The 18,000-nt window shown below is 46.8% G+C and overlaps 1 protein-coding gene across 3 annotated transcripts in view; it reads right to left on the reverse strand.

Annotated features, from left to right (window-relative positions):
* Positions 1-18,000, reverse strand: part of SIDT1 (SID1 transmembrane family member 1) — an 82,273-nt gene that overhangs the window by 7,779 nt on the left and 56,494 nt on the right. For 2 of the 3 annotated variants that reach the window (XM_070741927.1, XM_070741925.1), the window contains 3 exons: positions 17,771-17,847; positions 5,002-5,048; positions 1,680-1,785 (listed from right to left, as the gene is read on the reverse strand). In XM_070741927.1, coding sequence (XP_070598028.1) covers positions 1,680-1,785; positions 5,002-5,048; positions 17,771-17,847 — 230 coding nt within the window. The remainder of the gene's footprint in view (positions 1-1,679; positions 1,786-5,001; positions 5,049-17,770; positions 17,848-18,000) is intronic. The other variant, XM_070741926.1, reaches the window with a different exon arrangement.

The following is an 18,000-nucleotide window of genomic DNA, read 5'->3' on the forward strand; positions in this document are numbered from 1 at the left end:
AACAACAATAATGAACAACATATAGCAAATCTAATATTTAAAATAATTAAAAGACATACACACAAACATACCATGCATAAATTGTATAGGCCTAGGGGGAAGGGAATATCTCAATTCCTCCATGCCTGATGACAGTGGTGGTTTTTAAGGAGCTTACGAAAGGCGAGGTGTGGGCATTTCCTACCAGATGCACATAAAAGGGAGAATTATTCTTTTTTCTTTTTTTTTTAAGAAAAGCTAGCATTTTCTCTTCAAGCCTGTCTAGCTTTCTCTAACTTTGAAGAGCTTTCTTTTCAAGCCAGCCTAATTGCAGCTCTGGCTGAAAGGAAAAGAAATCTGCCTGAAATTCTTCCACATTACCATGTTCTTAGCATTAGAAATCTGAAATGTGCAGGCAGTGAAGGACTATCAAAAAATTTATTGCCACACGATGGGCGTGGCTTATTTTGTGGGTGTGGCTTGATGGTCATGTGACCAGGTGGGAATGGTTTGTCGCTCATGTGACTCGACCAATGATTTTCCAAGAACCTCAAAACAATACCCATATCAATGGACTCAAAACAAGCAGGTCATCGAATTGACCCACATCCTAGAAGTGAGCAGCTATAGAACAGTGAAATGACAGAAACATCTCACTTTTGAAAGCCTGAATAAAATGGCCACTCACAAAATAATCACTTACTCAAAGACAACAATCTAAAGTGTTCCTTGCTACTTTCACAGCCTAAGTAAATATCCAAAATGCTCCATTCCACATAACAGTTTTAACCTTCCTTCCTGCAGCCTATCAAACAAACTTAAGGTTTCTGGCAAAACAATAGGTTTCAAGCATTATTCATTTATTTTCTACAGCAGGGCTCCCCAAACTTGGCAACTTTAAGACTTGTGAATTTCAACTCACAGAATTCTCCAGCCAGCTATGAAGACCTCTGTTCTAGAGAATATTATAGACATTCGTAAAGGAAGGGAGGCAGAAACCCAGATCACATAGAATTAATTCTAGATCTTATCTCCTTATACTTTTCCTAGACACTTTTGTTTGTAGCAGAATCGCCGGCTTTGGGGTTTTTAAACACTTTCGGGAAGAACACAGAGGCTGCCCAAAGAGGACACCTTGCATTTTCTTCCAACATCTTTCAGTGCAAAATTGGATGCTCTGGGGTGGAGCTCCATTTTTGCTACCCCACTGCGTTCCCCCCTATCCAGGCAGCAGCCCACCCCATGTGCAAGTTTACAGCAGTTTATGCCTGGAAGTATAGAGCTTTTCTCTTCCTTCTTTTCACCTGGTGTTTCCATATAAGGAGCCTGAGGATAATTGCTAACTTTGATAAATTGTGTTTTCCCCTTTAAGTTTGAGGTTGTGGAATGTAGTTAATACCTGTATTTAACTTAATATAATAATTGATTTGTGTTTTTCAAAGTTCGGATAGATCGTGTATACTCTAATTATTCAAAATATATAGTCTTGTTCTTTTAACAATAACTTCATCATAAATTAATAATATTCCCTGAGGTCTCTTATCCAAAGGCTTAAAAACTTGTAGTCAACTTTTGAAGGGCATAGCTGAAAGATGAGCACTGAACAAACATATTCTACATACAATGATCTAATTCCCCCTTCAAAGCGTTCTAAGATTGGCAAAATAAAAAAACATTAACAAGTAACAAGAACCACTGACCTTCATGATGACATAAAATGCAAGATATAGCAAAAGATTGCAGATAAAAATGCCCAGCATGTAAGAAGCAAAATCTCTTGGCCGATATACTAGTCCAAAAATTGCACTAAGAGAGAAGAATAAAGGCAATGTAATCCAAGATGGTTGTAATGAATTGTTTTAATTATAGTTGTAAAGCATATGGATCTACCTGAAAACCAAACAAAGATCACCCATTTGTCAAAACTTCTTGCCATAAAACTTCTTCCCATAAATCCACTAGTTTAATTAAAAATGGCCCTAGAAATGTTATCTTGTTCTAAAGACAACAATCAGTAAGTGAAGGTTTTCTTTATGACAGGTTTAAACATTATAATGATAATGCAGAAAATACTTAAGAAACAAATATTAATAAAACCTGAAGCTTTTCTTTTAGGTATTATGGATAAATCAATAAAAAAACTATTTGAGACCGTATTTCTTTACATGGTGACCACTGCAAGGATTGTACTTGCTGCACTGGAAAGAAAAGGAGACTGTTGAAGAATGGATTTTAAAAATTGTCTGAATTAGCAGAAATGGCAACATTAATTGCCTTGATTAGAGATAATGGACTAGGCAGCTTTATAAGAGACTGGGAACTGTGGACATTCTTCATGTTAAATACAATAACAGATGTTTAACAGAGGAATTTAAAGACTAGTATAATATTTGAGCTAACATTTTAACTTTTTATATATATTAGATGTTGGGCCTATTGCACTATTACCTAGAATCCTCCTCATATGAAATATTTGTTTATATAATATATTTTTCTTGTTAAATAAGGATGAGAAAGTTTATAACTTTCATAAGTTTATAACTTTTATAAGATTATAAAAGTAGTAGATGCTTGGAACAAACTTCCAGCAGACTTGGTTGGTAAATCCACAGTAACTGAATTTAAACATGCCTGGGATAAACATTTATTATTATTATTATTATTATTATTATTATTATTATTATTATTATTAATTAGATTTGTATGCCGCCCCTCTCCGTATATCCATCCTAAGATAAAATACAGGAAATAGTATAAGCGCAGATTAGATGGACCATGAGGTCTTTTTCTGCCATCAATCTTCTATGTTTCTATTATAACTATTTGCAGACCCATTATGTTAGGGGATAATTTATCAAGTTGGTTTTTCCCCCCAACATCTAGCCAGGGTAGATTTGTTGTTGTTGTTTAATGTTGGATGTTTGGATCATTTTTTTCTTTTTTCTACACATCATCATCATCATCATGATTACTATTACTATTATTACTATTATTACTATTATTCTTACAACACAGGAGAGGATATCACTATGCTGGATTTCGTATTTCATTGCCAGTCGCGTGCTTCCCAATCACCTAGGGCTGCGTGATATAGTGGCGTATTATGGCCCTAGAAATGTTGGACAGTTGGAGATTTTGTCAATTCCAATGGTTTTCAAATGTCCGCTGAGATCCTTTGGCTTTGCGTCCAGTGTGCCAAGGACCGCTGGAACCACTTTCACTGGCTTATGCCAGAGTCGTTGCAGCTCAATTTTCAGATCTTCGTATTTTGCAAATTTCTCTAGCTGCTTCTCCTCAATTCTGCTGTCTCAAGGGATTGAGATGCTGATGATCCATACTTTCTTTTTCCCCACAATCATGATGTCTGGTGTATTATGTTTCAAAATTTGGTCAGTCTGAAGTTGGAAGTCCCACATTAGTTTTGCTTGCTCATTTTCAACCACTTTTTCAGGCTTATGATCCCACCAGTTCTTTGCCACTGGTAGATGATAGTTCTGGCACATGTTCCAGTGGATCATCTGTGCCACAGCATTGTGTCTATGCTTGTAGTCAGTCTGTGTGATCTTTTTGCAGCAGCTGTGTATGTGATTGATTGTTTCATCTGCTTCTTTAGAGAGTCTGCGCTTTGGATCGTCTGTTGATTTTTCAATTCTGGCTTTGATAGCATTCATTATAATGGCTTGTTCTTGTGCAGCCAGTGTTGGTCCTTCTGTCTCCTTTTTGAGTGTTCCACTTGTAAGCCATGACCAGGTCTTTTCTTTATCCACTTTGCCTTCAATCTTCTCCAAGAACTGGCCATGCAATGCTTTGTGCCATCAACTGTCCATCCGTCACTGTTACAGTTTTCCTGTACTGATCCTTAGTTTGCTTCACCTTGAAGAGCTTCCTATTTTTGACCTCTATCAATGCTGACTCTTTGCTCTCTTTTACATAGTCACCTAATACATGCTTCTCTTTTTCCACTGTCTGCTTCACTTGCAAAAGCCTTCGGCCACCTATTTTCCTTGGTAAATAGAGCCTGTTAACGTCACTGTGGGGATGTCACTGTGGGGGTGATGGATCGTCATTAATTTTCTGGTTTTCCTGTCCCAAGTTGTCCAGCTCTGCTTGAGTCCAGTTCACTATGCCAACTGTGTATCTAATGACAGGTATGGCTCAAGTATTTACAGCCTTGGTATGTTTTTATTATTGTTGTTGTTGTTGTATTACTGTTGGATATATTTTTCCTGTTTTATATTTTATTCCCATTGATAAAACATAATAACTATATATTAAAAATGGCTCCAGAAATAAAATGGTTTTGACAATGACTCCCAGCAATTGTAGAAGCAAGTCTAAATAAAGTTTAAGTCAGAGTCACAAAACTTATTCAAGCAGAGGCAATGAGTCCCTGCTGGGGATGGCAACCTTGATTAGGATTTGCCCACAACTGTGCATAGTTGTCAACATATACTTACACTATGAAGGAGTTAATGGGTAAATGTAGGTTGTAGATTGCAAATCTCAACTATATGTGATGCATGGAGGTGTGTGTCCTAGATACTGATTGGGTGAAGTAATTTCCTATTGGGGGGTAGGCAAAAGGCAAGGCACATTGTTTTTTGAGTGTCCAGATTAATATTCATAGAAGTATAAATGCAATAACAATGCAACTCTCTCCGAACAACAGACACATACATTCCCTAGGTGTGCAGTGACCCAGAAATCTAAATCAAAGTTGAAGCTGGATTATAGGGGGAATGGGAAAGAAAGGAAATAGTATGTATTCAAATAGCTACCAAGTTAATTCCCTAATGAAGTCTGGCTCCTATGCTGCAATCATAACATTAAGAATTCTGGAATTTCCAGGGGAACAAGCAATGGGAAGAAATAGTTAAATATTAGATAATTTGTCCAACTTGAAAAAAATAGCAGGCAGCACTATTTCAGAGGCAGTGTTTCTCCAACAGAAACTTGCATTATATAAAATCTTGATTATACAAAATAAATCTACAAACATATAAGCATTCATTTGCTACTTACAAAGACCAATTAACCAGATTCCCAACAACAAGTAAAATCATTCTGTCCTAGGGAAGAAAAAAAAAATAAAAAATGAACAATTGAAATCAAATCATAGCAACATTTTTTTTGTTTTATCCCAATACTTTCAACAAGAAATAATTAACACCATACAGTACTTATGTTGATTAAATGCAAAAAAAATCAAACTGGAAATGTATAGAGTTCAACCAGATGGTGAAAGATAAATTGCTGGGAAGACAAGAAAGAATGGCTGGAAAGGCACTAAGGCCAAGAAGCAACAGACACTTTATTACATTGGTAATGAACTGACTGGAATAAGGAAACATAGAAACATAGAAACATAGAAGTCTGACGGCAGAAAAAGACCTCATGGTCCATCTAGTCTGCCCTTATACTATTTTCTGTATTTTATCTTAGGATGGATATATGTTTATCCCAGGCATGTTTAAATTCAGTTACTGTGGATTTATCTACCACGTCTTCTGGAAGTTTGTTCCAAGGATCTACTACTCTTTCAGTAAAATAATATTTCCTCATGTTGCTTTTGATCTTTCCCCCAACTAACTTCAGATTGTGTCCCCTTGTTCTTGTGTTCACTTTCCTATTAAAAACACTTCCCTCCTGGACCTTATTTAACCCTTTAACATATTTAAATGTTTCGATCATGTCCCCCCTTTTCCTTCTGTCCTCCAGACTATACAGATTGAGTTCATTAAGTCTTTCCTGATACGTTTTATGCTTAAGACCTTCCACCATTCTTGTAGCCCGTCTTTGGACCCGTTCAATTTTGTCAATATCTTTTTGTAGGAACAGCTCCAAGGATCAAGGGTAAGAAGGCACCAGGTGGGGCAGAATGCTCTTCTCAGTGCCCGAAAAGGCTTTTTGTACAGTTCTCCTTAGGCAGCTGCAAAGTGCCACATACAAATGTCTGAGAGAAGAATAAGCTGGATTTTGGTGTGGAAGGTTCTGCTGTGAACAAATCTTCACCTTATGAAATATGGAACAGTGCACTGAATATCGACAGCCACTGGCCATCAACATTATTGATTTTAAGAAAGCATTTGACAGTATCTGCCAAAATCTCTCTGGCAGATCCTACATTTATATGACTTACCAACTGTCTTCATTACTACCTGTAAAGATTTACAGTATACCTACTATCAGGTTGTTGCATTAAGACTGAAAATGGCCATGTGGACTTCTTTGAAATTACTACTATTGGACACAACTGTATTTTATCATCACTCCTCTTCCTTGTGGTTATCGACTGTGTTATGCAATAAAAATCCCACATAGGGAAGGCATTCATTATGTTGACCAAAACCATCTTAGCAGCCTGGATTTTGCAGATGATATTGCCTTACATGAGGAAAAACAAGATGAAACTACAAGTGATGACTGCCTTGGCTCGGGATAAGCGATAAGAAATCGAAGATCATGTATGTGAATTCTACTGCACACATACAGGGAATCACATTTGGATCACAGTGACTTGAGGAAGTTGGAAGATTTACCTTCAGATGCCTTTGCTGAATCCTAAAGATTCACTATTTTGATCATATTACTAATGAAGCAATATGGTTTCTCCTACAAACTACATATCATTGTCACATGCAGAAATATGCAGTTTGCAGGTCATACACTCCACATGGAGAACAATCAAGTCTCAAAAGATGGCAATGAGATGGACACTCCTCCCTTCCCCATTCCAAACAACCAAGAGGACCTCTTTGAAATACATGGTGAAGAATATTCATGGAAGACTTAAAGACACCATACAGGAAGGTCTGAAGCACTCACCTAAGACCAAAAATGCTGGAGTGTCCTTGCTGCCCAATATGCTGCATAGCATGGGTGGCTCTAATGCTAATGCTTGTGGTGTGAAGTTGTACACAGTGGTACCTCTATTTAAGAACACCTCTACTTAAGAACTTTTCTAGATATGAACCAGATGTTCAAGATTTTTTTTTGCCTCTTCTTAAGAACCATTTTCTACTTAAGAACTAGAGCCCAGAAAAATTTACCAGGAAATTTGAGAGTGGCACGAAGGCTTGGTCAGTTTCCTGCCATTCCCCCTTTAATCCCGGCCATCTTGGGCTTTTCTGGGCTGCCAGAGGAGCTTTCATTGGCACTTAAGGAGGCTTTGGCAGTCCAGAGCGAACGGAGCATTTTCCTTTTTCTGGGCACTTGGAGAGGGAATAAACCTCTGCCAGCGACCAGAGAATATCGCCGGCCGACTCACCGGCTTCCCGGCGCTTTTGCTGGAGGGCCGGCAGACTCGGGCCCTCCCGATGGCGGCCGCCATCTTGGTTTCGGCCGAAATCTCGCGAGGCGAGATTTCGGCCGAGAATGCCCTGCCCACGTGGCTGGGCATGACGTCGGGCCCGGGCGGGGCCTGCTGGCCCTATTTAAGGGACAGCAGGCCGGGAAGAGAGCCTTTTCGCCCGGACCTGGTGCCTGAGCAGACACTTCTTGGGTGCTGCTCGGCCGCCATTTTGGGTCTCCCTCGTGTCGCGGCCGCCATTTTGTGGCCTGCCGAGGGGGCGAAAAGTGCTGTGCTCGTTGCGCAACGAGGTTATCTGGCTCTTCTCCTAGCAGGACGACGTGTGGCCTTATCCTCTCTTCGCGTGGCTGCAGTCTGCAGGATCCCCCTCGGGCCCGAGGGGGACTGGTAACCTCCTCCCGGCTGGGAGGAGGGCGTGCTGGGGGGCGTTTTGTCTGGGCCCCCGGTCTTGGGAGGTTGGATTACAGGCCTTTGAGGCCTGCCTGCGCAGGGAGGCTTGCCATTTGGGGGATATCAATCAATTAATACTGTGTCATATATCTATCATTAGCATTATTCCCAATAAAGGGGGTGAAGGGTTGCTGGGGCTTAGGCTCTAGGTTGGGCCCTGCGTTGGGGGAGTTGGGCCTGCCACCCGGGCGGTGGGTTGTGGCCTAGTTTTATTGGCTCATTGCATACAAGGAGCAGGGTGATGGCTCCTAAGAAGAGGCCTGCCTCTACTCCGATGGCTCCGCCAGCGGTGCGACCCAGAAGGGCCCTTAGGCCTTCTGCCCGGGCCCGGGCCAGCAGGGAGGGGACTGCGGGGGTGGTCCCTGACCAGGGGGGGGTGGTCTCGTTGCCTCCTGCCCCTCAAACTGATATTTCTCCTGCTTTGTCTTGGGCCAGGGTGTTGGAGAGGCTCGATGAGCTCGAGCAGTGGAGGAGCGGTGCAGTCCCCGGAGCGGCCAGCAACCAAGTGCCCGCAGCGTTGGGGAGGGAGCCGGCGGCGGCCCAGGCTGGGCAGCCGGCTCCGTTCGGACGGCAGGCTCCGGCAGGGCCGATGGCGGCTTTCCCGGGCCCCGCAGCATTGGGCCCCCCGTGGATGTCTTCAACCCCGTACGGGGCAGGTGAGGCTGCACCACACAACACATCCCTGTCTTTTCTTCCTCCCCCCGCCCCGGGTTTTCCCCCGGCGGGGGTCGGGAGTGGGTCCAGCTTTTTGGGGTCCCCCGCGGGCACCTGTGGGCAGGTGTGGGCTCCGCCGGTACCTCCTCCGGGGCCGCCGGCGGCCAGCGCTGCTACGGTGTCTGGGACGGGTCCTGTGGGGACACCAGCGGTGTCCGGGGCAGGGGGGTGGGTTCCTCCGGCCCCTCCTGTCATGCCCCCGCTCCCGGTTTTCCCCTATCCCCATGGGGCGGGTGTTTTTGGTGTGGCGGCCAACTCGGTATGGGACCCCTTCGCTTGTATTAAAGCGGGGGCCATACCGTGCGGGCTTCCATCCACCCCTCTAGGTTGCCACCTTCACCCGTCGGTCAAGGAGGCTATTTGGCGGGGCGAGTACGTGGATCTCTTTTCGCTGTTGAACCGGGAGGTTCCCAAACAGGAGAAGGAGATCGTCCCGGGGGAGAAAACGAAGAAGACCAAGGTAACGAAATGCTTCAGCTCATGGCTGTATGCCTTTCTTACCTATGGGTCGGTAGTGATCCAACGGCAGCCGGCTATGGCCTCTGCCATGTTTAAGTATATAGACTTAATCGCCAGGGCCCATTTTGAATATAAGGGCACCATCTGGCGCCATTATGATAAGGGTTTCCGCATGAGGATGTCTGTGGAGCCCAACTTGCCGTGGGATATGGTGGTCCCGGACCTGTGGTTCCGGGCCACGCATATGTCCGGGAAGGAAGGGTGTGAGCGCACGGATAGTGGGCACTTTATGGAGGAGGAGCCCGGCGCGGCTTCGCCGGCCAAGGCGACTCCTGGTGTGGCTGGCAAGGGGGCCTCGCCCGCTTGTCATGAGTTTGCTGCAAAAGGGGCGTGTTTTCGTCCCTTTTGTAAATACAAGCATGCCTGCGGGAATTGTGGGGGGTCCCATGCAGCTTCAGTCTGTCCCCGCCCCAAGAAGGGGGCGGAGAAGAAGGGCGGGGGTCCAGGAAAACCTCCCCCACCAGCTGGGGGAAAAGGGGCCCAGCCCAATTAATGTTTCTGTGCTAGAGGGTTGGTTGATCGACTACCACCCTCGCCCGAGAGCCGAGTTGCTCTTGAGGGGCTTCTCTGAGGGATTTAGGATCCCTTATGTGGGTATTAGGAGGGCCTTCATGTCCGACAACCTCAGGTCGGTTGTCGGGCATGAAGACATTGTACGGGCTAAGATTCGAAAGGAGGTGGCTGAGGGCAGGGTCCTTGGGCCCTTCCCGGAGCCGCCCTTTCCGAATCTTCGTGTGTCCCCCTTAGGTGTGGTCCCCAAAAAGGCGAGTGGTGAATTTAGGTTGATTCACCATTTGTCTTTTCCAAAAGGGGAGTCAGTGAATGACTTCATTCCTGACGAGCTTTGTTCCGTCCGGTACGCATCCTTTGATGCGGCCGTGGCTATGGTTAGGGAGTGTGGGGTGGGAGCCCTTATGGGTAAATGCGACATTAAGTCGGCATTTCGGCTCCTCCCCATTCACCCAGGCGACTTCGAGCTGCTGGGCTTCCATTTCGAAGGTGGGTTTTATGTGGATAGGGCATTGCCGATGGGCTGCTCTATTTCCTGCTCCCTTTTTGAGAGCTTTAGTACCTTCCTCGAGTGGGTGCTCAGGAGGCGGAGTGGCCTGGGGTCTGTCGTTCATTACCTTGATGATTTCTTGGTGGCCGGGCCTGCGCAATCTGAGCAATGCTTTGCTTTGATGCGGGACTTCGAAGCCCTTTGTGCTCAATTGGGGGTGCCTTTAGCCTCCGAGAAGACCGAAGGCCCTGCCACCAGGATTACCTTCCTGGGTATTGAATTGGATTCAGTGGAGCAATCTTCCAGATTGCCCCTGGATAAGTTGATTAAGATCAGGTCCAAACTTGAGGCGGTCCTGGGCTGCAGGAAGGTTACTCTTCGGCAGCTCCAGGAGTTGGCTGGGATTCTTAATTTTGCCTGTCGGGTAGTGGTGCCCGGTAGGGCTTTTTCTCGCCGGTTGTATGATGCGATGAAGGGGCTGAGTTTGCCCCACCATCGTACCCGCTTATGTGCAGGGGTCAGGGCTGACCTCTGCGTGTGGCGGGAGTTTTTGGAACGTTTTAACGGGTTGTCGTTTTGGCGGCAGGAGCTTCTTTTGGAAGCGGAGCTGCAGCTGTGTTCCGACGCCGCAGGGACTTGCGGTTTTGGGGTAGTGTTAGGTGACCAGTGGTGCTGGTCGGCATGGCCTCCGGAATGGAGTGCCTGTTCATTGGTTAAGGACTTAACCTTTTTGGAGCTTTTCCCCTTGATAGTGGCCTTAGAGCTCTGGGGGGAGCAGTTCAGGGATAAGACTGTGCATTTTTGGTGTGACAATCTAGCGGTTGTCCATGTTGTGAACGCCCTGTCCTCTAAGAGTGACAGGGTGATGCGGCTTGTCCGCCATTTTGTGCACAGGTCCTTGTCTTTGAACGCCTTGTTTTTGGCTAGGCACGTCCCTGGTTTAGATAACGGGGTGGCTGACGCCTTGTCCCGTGGTCAGTTGTCCAGGTTTCGGACCCTGGCCCCGTGGGCCCGAGAGTCGCCGGAGGTGTTTCCAGCCCACCTGTGGAGCCTGGGCGGGCTCTCGAGAGCTGGAGAGATGAGGCCTCCAGGGCGATCGCCTTATCGGTAGCTCCTAGTACCCTGCGAGCTTATCAGCGTGCAGGTAAGGAGTTTGGGGATTTCAGGCTGGGTAAGGGTTACCCCCATTGCTGGCCTGCCCCGGTTGAGCACCTAGCTGAATTCTGTGTCCTGCTGAAGGGGCGTGGCCTTTCAGTGAGGACTATCAGGGCTAGGTTAGCCGGCCTCGCCTTTCTGTCCAAGGCGGGGGGGTTTGGTGATTTTTCGGGTGATTTTCGCATCCGGAGGATGCTGGAAGGTTGGGTGAGGGAGCGACAGGGGTTTCCCGCTGACGCTCGTCGGGCCCTGACGGTTCAGCAGCTGTCTCTGATTAATCAGACGTTTGGCAGGCTGTGCGCCTCTCCTTACGAGGCTCGGCTGTTCAGGGCAGCGACTTGCGTTATGTTTTTCGGGGCCCTCAGGGTCAGCGAGGCAATGGCCTCCTCGCAGTCTGACTTGTCGCTTCGCGCCTTCCAGCTTGCTGATCTGTCCTTTAGACAGGGGGGTGTCTCCCTTTTGGTGAGACACTCCAAGACAGATCAGTTACACAGAGGGGTTAGACTTGAACTTAGTGCAGCCACCGATAAGTCTGTTTGCCCGGTGGCTGCTTTGCAGCAATTTTGTGTTTTGCGGGGGTCAGGGCATGGGTACCTTTTTATACACCAGGATGGTTCCCCCCTGACCCGGTATCAATTCTGGGCGATAGTGTCTAAGGCTATGTCTCAGGTAGGCATGGATCCCGCCGGTTATGGAACGCATTCGTTCCGTATTGGCGCCGCCACTAGCGCGGCACTTTCTGGTCTCCCGGCCCAACGGATTCAGGAGATCGGCCGCTGGCGGTCAGCGGCATATTTGGGTTATGTTAGGCCCGCTGAGGATCCGGGGCAGGGTTTAGGCTAGGTAACCTCTCTGTGTGTGTCCTCTTCCAGGTTCCCAGTCCAGGCAGAAACCGACGGCGCTGCTGTGTGGCCACAGCATGGTCTTCTGGGCCGGCCGCTCAGCTGCCAGAAGTGCCATCGGGACCCAGCTGTCGTTGGGACGGTGGGTCAATGTTGTTTGGATGGGCCGGAGGGGTATGCGGTGGGAGGGCCTCCTACCGACGCTGCTGGGTACGCAGCCTCTCAGGGCGGTACCCGGCGCTGCTGGGCGGGCGGCTACCCAGGGTCGCGCCCAGATGGGACTGGGTGGTCGGCAGCCCATAGCCGCACCCAGATGGCTGGTCTTGCACCTTGGTGGCAATGACCTATGCCTGCTTGGCGGTCTACCGTTGATCGTCCAGGCGCGCGAAGACCTGCGGCGGCTTCGCACGTTGTGGCCCACCACGCAAGTGGTGTGGTCAGAGATCCTTCCAAGGATCGTTTGGAGGGACGCCATTTCCCTTAGGGCCATCCACCGGGTTAGACGTAGGGTGAATAAGGCCGTGGGAAAGACTGTCAAAGAATTAGGGGGGATTGTAGTTGCCCATCCCCTCATCACTGTAGATCGGCCGTGGCTTTACCGGGCCGATGGCGTTCACCTGTCAGAACAGGGGAACGCCATTTTCTTACAGGACCTGCAGAGGTCTCTGCGTGAGCTGGCGCAGATAGAGGGGGGAGTCGGGGGGCCAAGATAGAGATCTGACCCCCGCTCCGTGGCAGGTTAGGGGCGGAAATCTGGGTGGTTTCAGCAACTGCGCGTTCTCCCTTGGGCATCTTTGGGGATGATTGACAGGTTCTCTCCAAGACCATGGTGGGTGCTACCTGCGCACTTGGGGGGAACCTGTCTTTGGGTCCCGCTATTGAAGTCCCAGGGTAGGGGTGAGCCGGCGGGACCCCCCTCATGCGAGTGTATGGCAGGGTCTCAGGTGAGGGAGAGGTCCCTCACCTGGACCAGCATCGATTACGCCCATAGTTGCCCAGGAATGTTGACCTTTTACGTCATTTCCGCCCCGGAAGTGTTTGTTTGACCCTGCAGGTCCATTTGGTTCCGGGTCATAGTTAAGTATGTTGATTATGCAAATTATGCTAATTTATGCTAATTTAATTAATAAATTATGCAAATTTATTATAATAAAAATGACCCAAGTTTAAATCCAGCTCTGGTGTCCGAGTCGTTACTCCGTCTCTTCAGCAAAAGAAACGCTCCCTTCACTCTGGGCAGCCCAGAGCAAACGAAACCTTTTCCTTTCTCTGGGCACTTGGAGAAGGAATAAACCACTTCGCTGTGGTGACTCCCTCGCATTGCCTCCCACACACCCGGCGCAAGGTTGCCTCCCGGAGCATCTGGGAACAGAAAGGCAAAAGGGGGTGCTTCGACCTGGCCGAATGAACTCAGCTTCAGCCAAACCGAGGAGTCACCACAGTGAAGGAAAAGTGCCCGCTACAAAACGAGTGAGCGAGCGAGAGAAGAGGTGAGCCCTTCACCATGGGAAGGAAGAGGAAGCAGGTAGCAGTAGCAGCAGCTGCCTTTTGGTCAAAGGAGCAGGAGGTTCCCCAAAAGTTTTGGATTTTTTTTATTCCCCTCACCTCACCTTCTTCCTTTGGCAGCGACTATCCTCCTCCTCTTCTTCCTCCTCCTCCTCCCACCCAAATTCCGAGCTTTTATTTCTTTCCTAATAGGTTTGCATGCATTATTTGCTTTTACATTGATTCCTATGGGGAAAAATTGCTTCTACTTACAAACATTTCTACTTAAGAACCTGGTCACGGAACAAATTACGTTCTTAAGTAAAGGTACCACTGTATTTGATATACATTTGCATTTACTTTAGCATCATTACTTTAGAGCAGTCTGATCATTTAGAACAGTGTTTTTCAACCAGTGTGCCACGGCACACTAGTGTGCCATGAGACATGGTCAGGTGTACCTTGGGGAAATTAGAGAATGCTACAAAAACTGCCTAAGTCACGTGTGAGCCCCCCAGCGAGAGTGAGGACATGCTTTCTTAACAACTCCCCTCAAGCGGGAGTGGCAGCTGGCATGTACAACCACTTTTCAGAAAGGGGAAGCAAAAGGCCAAGCCTCGGGAAAAGGGGGACATGGAATTCAGGAGGTGTACGTGATTGACGGGGCACAGCTCAATAGGCGCGTGGCAGTCCCGCTCAGCTTTCCCACCTCTCTCCAACCATGGGCGGGGATGGAACAATGGGAGGAAAAGGAGATGGAAGTAGGAAAATGGCAGCAGCGTTGGCAGCAGCGGCGGCTTTAGTGGTGGCTTCGGGCAGTGGCAATTCGCGGCAGGGTGTGGCGCCCACAGCCTGCTTCCCCATGCTGCTCCTACTTGTGATTCTCTCATCCCTGCGTGAGTCTCAGGCATGTCGTATTGGGCGGCTGTGGATCGGGGGGGGGGACAACAATTGAGGGGACTGCAGACGGAAGGAGAGGCTACTTCTTCCTCGGAGACCCGCTGCCCTCTTAGCCAGGCGTGGTGTATGTCGGAGCTAGAGGAGGAAGACCAGCGCTAGTTTGCCTGGGGTGCAATGGGGAGGAAAAAGAAGAACGCCAGGCTGGCCGCTGGGCAAAAGGCGAAGGGAGTGGAGGGCAATGCTGCTTTTGTAGGATGGATTGGAGGGCTGGATAGAATGGAATAGAATGGAATGGAATGGAATAGAATAGAATTCTTTATTGGCCAAGTGTGATTGAACACAGAAGGAATTTCATCCAGTGATGAACCAATAGCAGGCCGCCTCTCATCCACACTTAGGAAGGTCCCTGCTCGGGCTGCTGCGCACTTGTCATTGGGTGGGTGCGGTGAGTAGTTGAAGCTGCTACTCCTCCCCGTGGTCCCGATTTCTAATCCTGGTCAGGACTGGAGGTAAATGTTGCCACCACTAGATGAAACCTCAGCCTCAGCCTCATCTGGTTATGTCTATCCTGATGGTGTATATAGATATTTGATCTTTTTCTTTTTATAAAAGGCCCCCACAGTGGGTGATATACAATGCATCACAATGTTATCTATTTTGTATATGGCCTCCTGAACGGTCATCTTCTTAAAGAGCTGAAATCTCTATATACACCATCAAAACAGACAGAACCAAGGCCCCTGCACCCAGCTGACACCATATGTATAACATATACTGTGTTAGAGTGTCATTTTGTATCATTTTGGTTGGTGGTGTGCCCCAGGATTTTGTAAATGTAAAAAATGTGCCACGGCTCAAAAAAGGTATAAAATCACTGATTTAGAACTTGCATTACATGCAAACACAGATCACCCTCCATTATCCAGAGTAGTTTGGTCATCTGGATGCTGAAATTAATCTTAATGCAGGAACTTGACTACAAAAATTTATAAAAAATCAGAGCTCTCTAGTCCATTGACTCCCATCCTGAATCCAGATTAAAAGATATCTAAGAAATGTTTTCCCAGTCTTCAAAACACTTAAGGGGAAGTTACTATCTCTGTTAGGATATGTTAAACCAAAATCTACCATTCAGTAACTTAATTACATAATGTTGTGGTTGGCTCATGGCCAGCTCCTCTGGTAACAGATTTTGAACCGGATGAGCCAGGACCATCGGAGCATCGGAAACCTATGTGGCTCTCAGAGGGTTCAGACAGTGAGGGGGAAGGAGAGATGGAAGCTGAAGGTGCTGGAGAGGTAGAGGTGGAGGCCCCTGCGGTGCCTGTGGAACCCCCAGTTAGAACCTCATCTGGGTCGGATGAGGATGGGGTGATTAATGACCCCATTCTCAACCTCCGGGGGCATAGAATTATGGGATGACAGGAGCAGCTGTGCAGTCGCAGAAGATCTTAAATCACAGCTGGGAGTAATAAGGGAATGCTGCAGCAGGCTTAAAAGGGGAGGTTTTGTGGGAGGTTCTTCGCAGGAGTTATCGTTCATGGTTAACAGAGAACAAGAAACAGACCTGAAGTTTTGTCTCTAAAACAACATCTTGCATCTTTGGAAAACAAACCAGTTTTTGGACACTTGTGTTTTGAAAGATTGTAGCTCTTGAACAATAAAATGAGTAGCTTTGCTGCAGCCCAGTTTGGAGGCATTCTTTACAAACCTTGGGGGGTTTGAGGGATTCCTTATCGGCTTAGCAGTTAACCCCGACCTTTTGGTAATAAACAGACATTCTTCTGCCGTCATTGCGGCTCTCAGCCTATTTGTAAAGCAATATATATTTTGTGTTTCAGAAGCCTCCAGTCTCTGTGTGTGTTTTGTATTTCCTTGCTGCTCAACCGGCCCGTCAGGCAGAACACATAATAATTATTCAAGGAGAACAAGGGGATATATCTTTTTAACTGAATTTCAGTCTTCCTTCCATTGCTGCTGAGGACCTATATGTCTGGACCTATATGAGGCAATTACTGTCAGATCTTCTTCCCAAGGCTTCATCGGCCATTCTACAAATAGGGTCTACCATTCTTCAAATACTGTTAGCGTTTGCCTGCTTGCTTTGGCTGCCACAGAAACAGGGGGTGGAGGGATGATTATGTATTTGGGAGTGGGGTTGGGGAGGAAGCTGCACTGGATATGTCTCTGCTTGTGTTTGATTAGGGGCCTAGGGAGGAAAGTTCTCATCTTGTACTGCCAAGCTACATGGACATGTTTACATCCTGCTCAAGATCAATGGCTTTGACGGACCAGACGTGGAAGCCCAAACGGCTGATGCACCCACCTGATATCTTGGGAAATTGGGATTGGATGATTTCCCTATGGGGGTTATGAGGGGAGGGGTTTGGGATTATTTGTATATGCATTTACATGCCTTTTGGCTCAGATCTTCCTTTCATTTGGTCACTATCAGTTCATGTCTAGTAAAAGTACTCATCTCTATCAACATGGAGTTGGGGTCTTTCTTTCCTGGACTTTGAATGGAAGCACAGCTAACATTTAGCCATTCCCATGAATGTATGGTCAGCAGCTACCTCCCATAGAGCCTGGCTGGGCATACCTTGTCAGTAGCAGGAGGAAGATGGAAAAAGTCAGTTGTGAATGGCAAAACTGACAGGACAAACAAAGCAAAGGGTGAAATGGTTGGTAGGCTGACTTGATTAGTGGAGTGCCAGGGAGCAGGCCAGCAGGTTAAGCGGAATGGAGCACCTAAAACTTGGTGCTATGGCACTGGATGACTGGGTATGGCATGGGCCATGCAACACTTCTTGGTGGCAGTGGAAATTGGGTTGAAAGAGAGCCCAGGATTGCTGGCACCAGTAGACTGCTGAAGGCCCCAGGCTTCTACATCAGCCCCAATGCCACTACCCCAGTTGAGGAAGTGCCACTGTGTAGGGAGACCAAAAGAGCAGAGTTGAAGGAGAAAGGTAGGTGGAGAAAGTGAAGTGCCTTTGATGTTGTAAGGGTGGACGTCTGCCATATATTCATATAGCATGTGATGTGATATGCAGTGATCATAACTTCAGGGACTGGGTGTAAGTACCAATTGTTCAGCAGCTGAACTTCATATGGTCACTGTATGAAGGATTAGATTTTGAGGACTATCCGTGTGCATAGAGGAGAGTAGGTCTCCACTAAGAATCTTGTCAAGCAGAGAAAGATTCCGGTAGTGATTCTGAGCAGGCACATCCTCATACAAGGCCAAGAAAAAGAATTCCAAGTGGAATTCATCTGTAATTTGTCTAGTCAAAGTACTGTAATTTCAGAAAATAGATTACTATTGCAGTGGCAAATAATACCATTCTGTTCATTTAAACTATAAACGTTTTCATAATACATCAGAGATAGCTTCAAAGGATTGAAGGAAGTACTTACCATGTACATTGGTCTGCTGCATTGTTGTATATAATCTGTGTACAATACTATAGCTATACGTCGAAAAATCCCAAGGTCTATGGCAGAAAACAACAAAGATCATATTGAAGCAAATCTACAGTATAAACTAGGCCTAATAAGCAAGTGTTGGCACAAAATAGATTGGAATCTATTGAAAAATGTTTGATTTTCAGAAAAGGACAAATTGAATTGACTTGAATTTATTAGAT

The sequence above is a fragment of the Erythrolamprus reginae genome, chromosome 2 (genome assembly GCF_031021105.1).
Source record: "Erythrolamprus reginae isolate rEryReg1 chromosome 2, rEryReg1.hap1, whole genome shotgun sequence".
Taxonomy (NCBI): domain Eukaryota; kingdom Metazoa; phylum Chordata; class Lepidosauria; order Squamata; family Dipsadidae; genus Erythrolamprus; species Erythrolamprus reginae.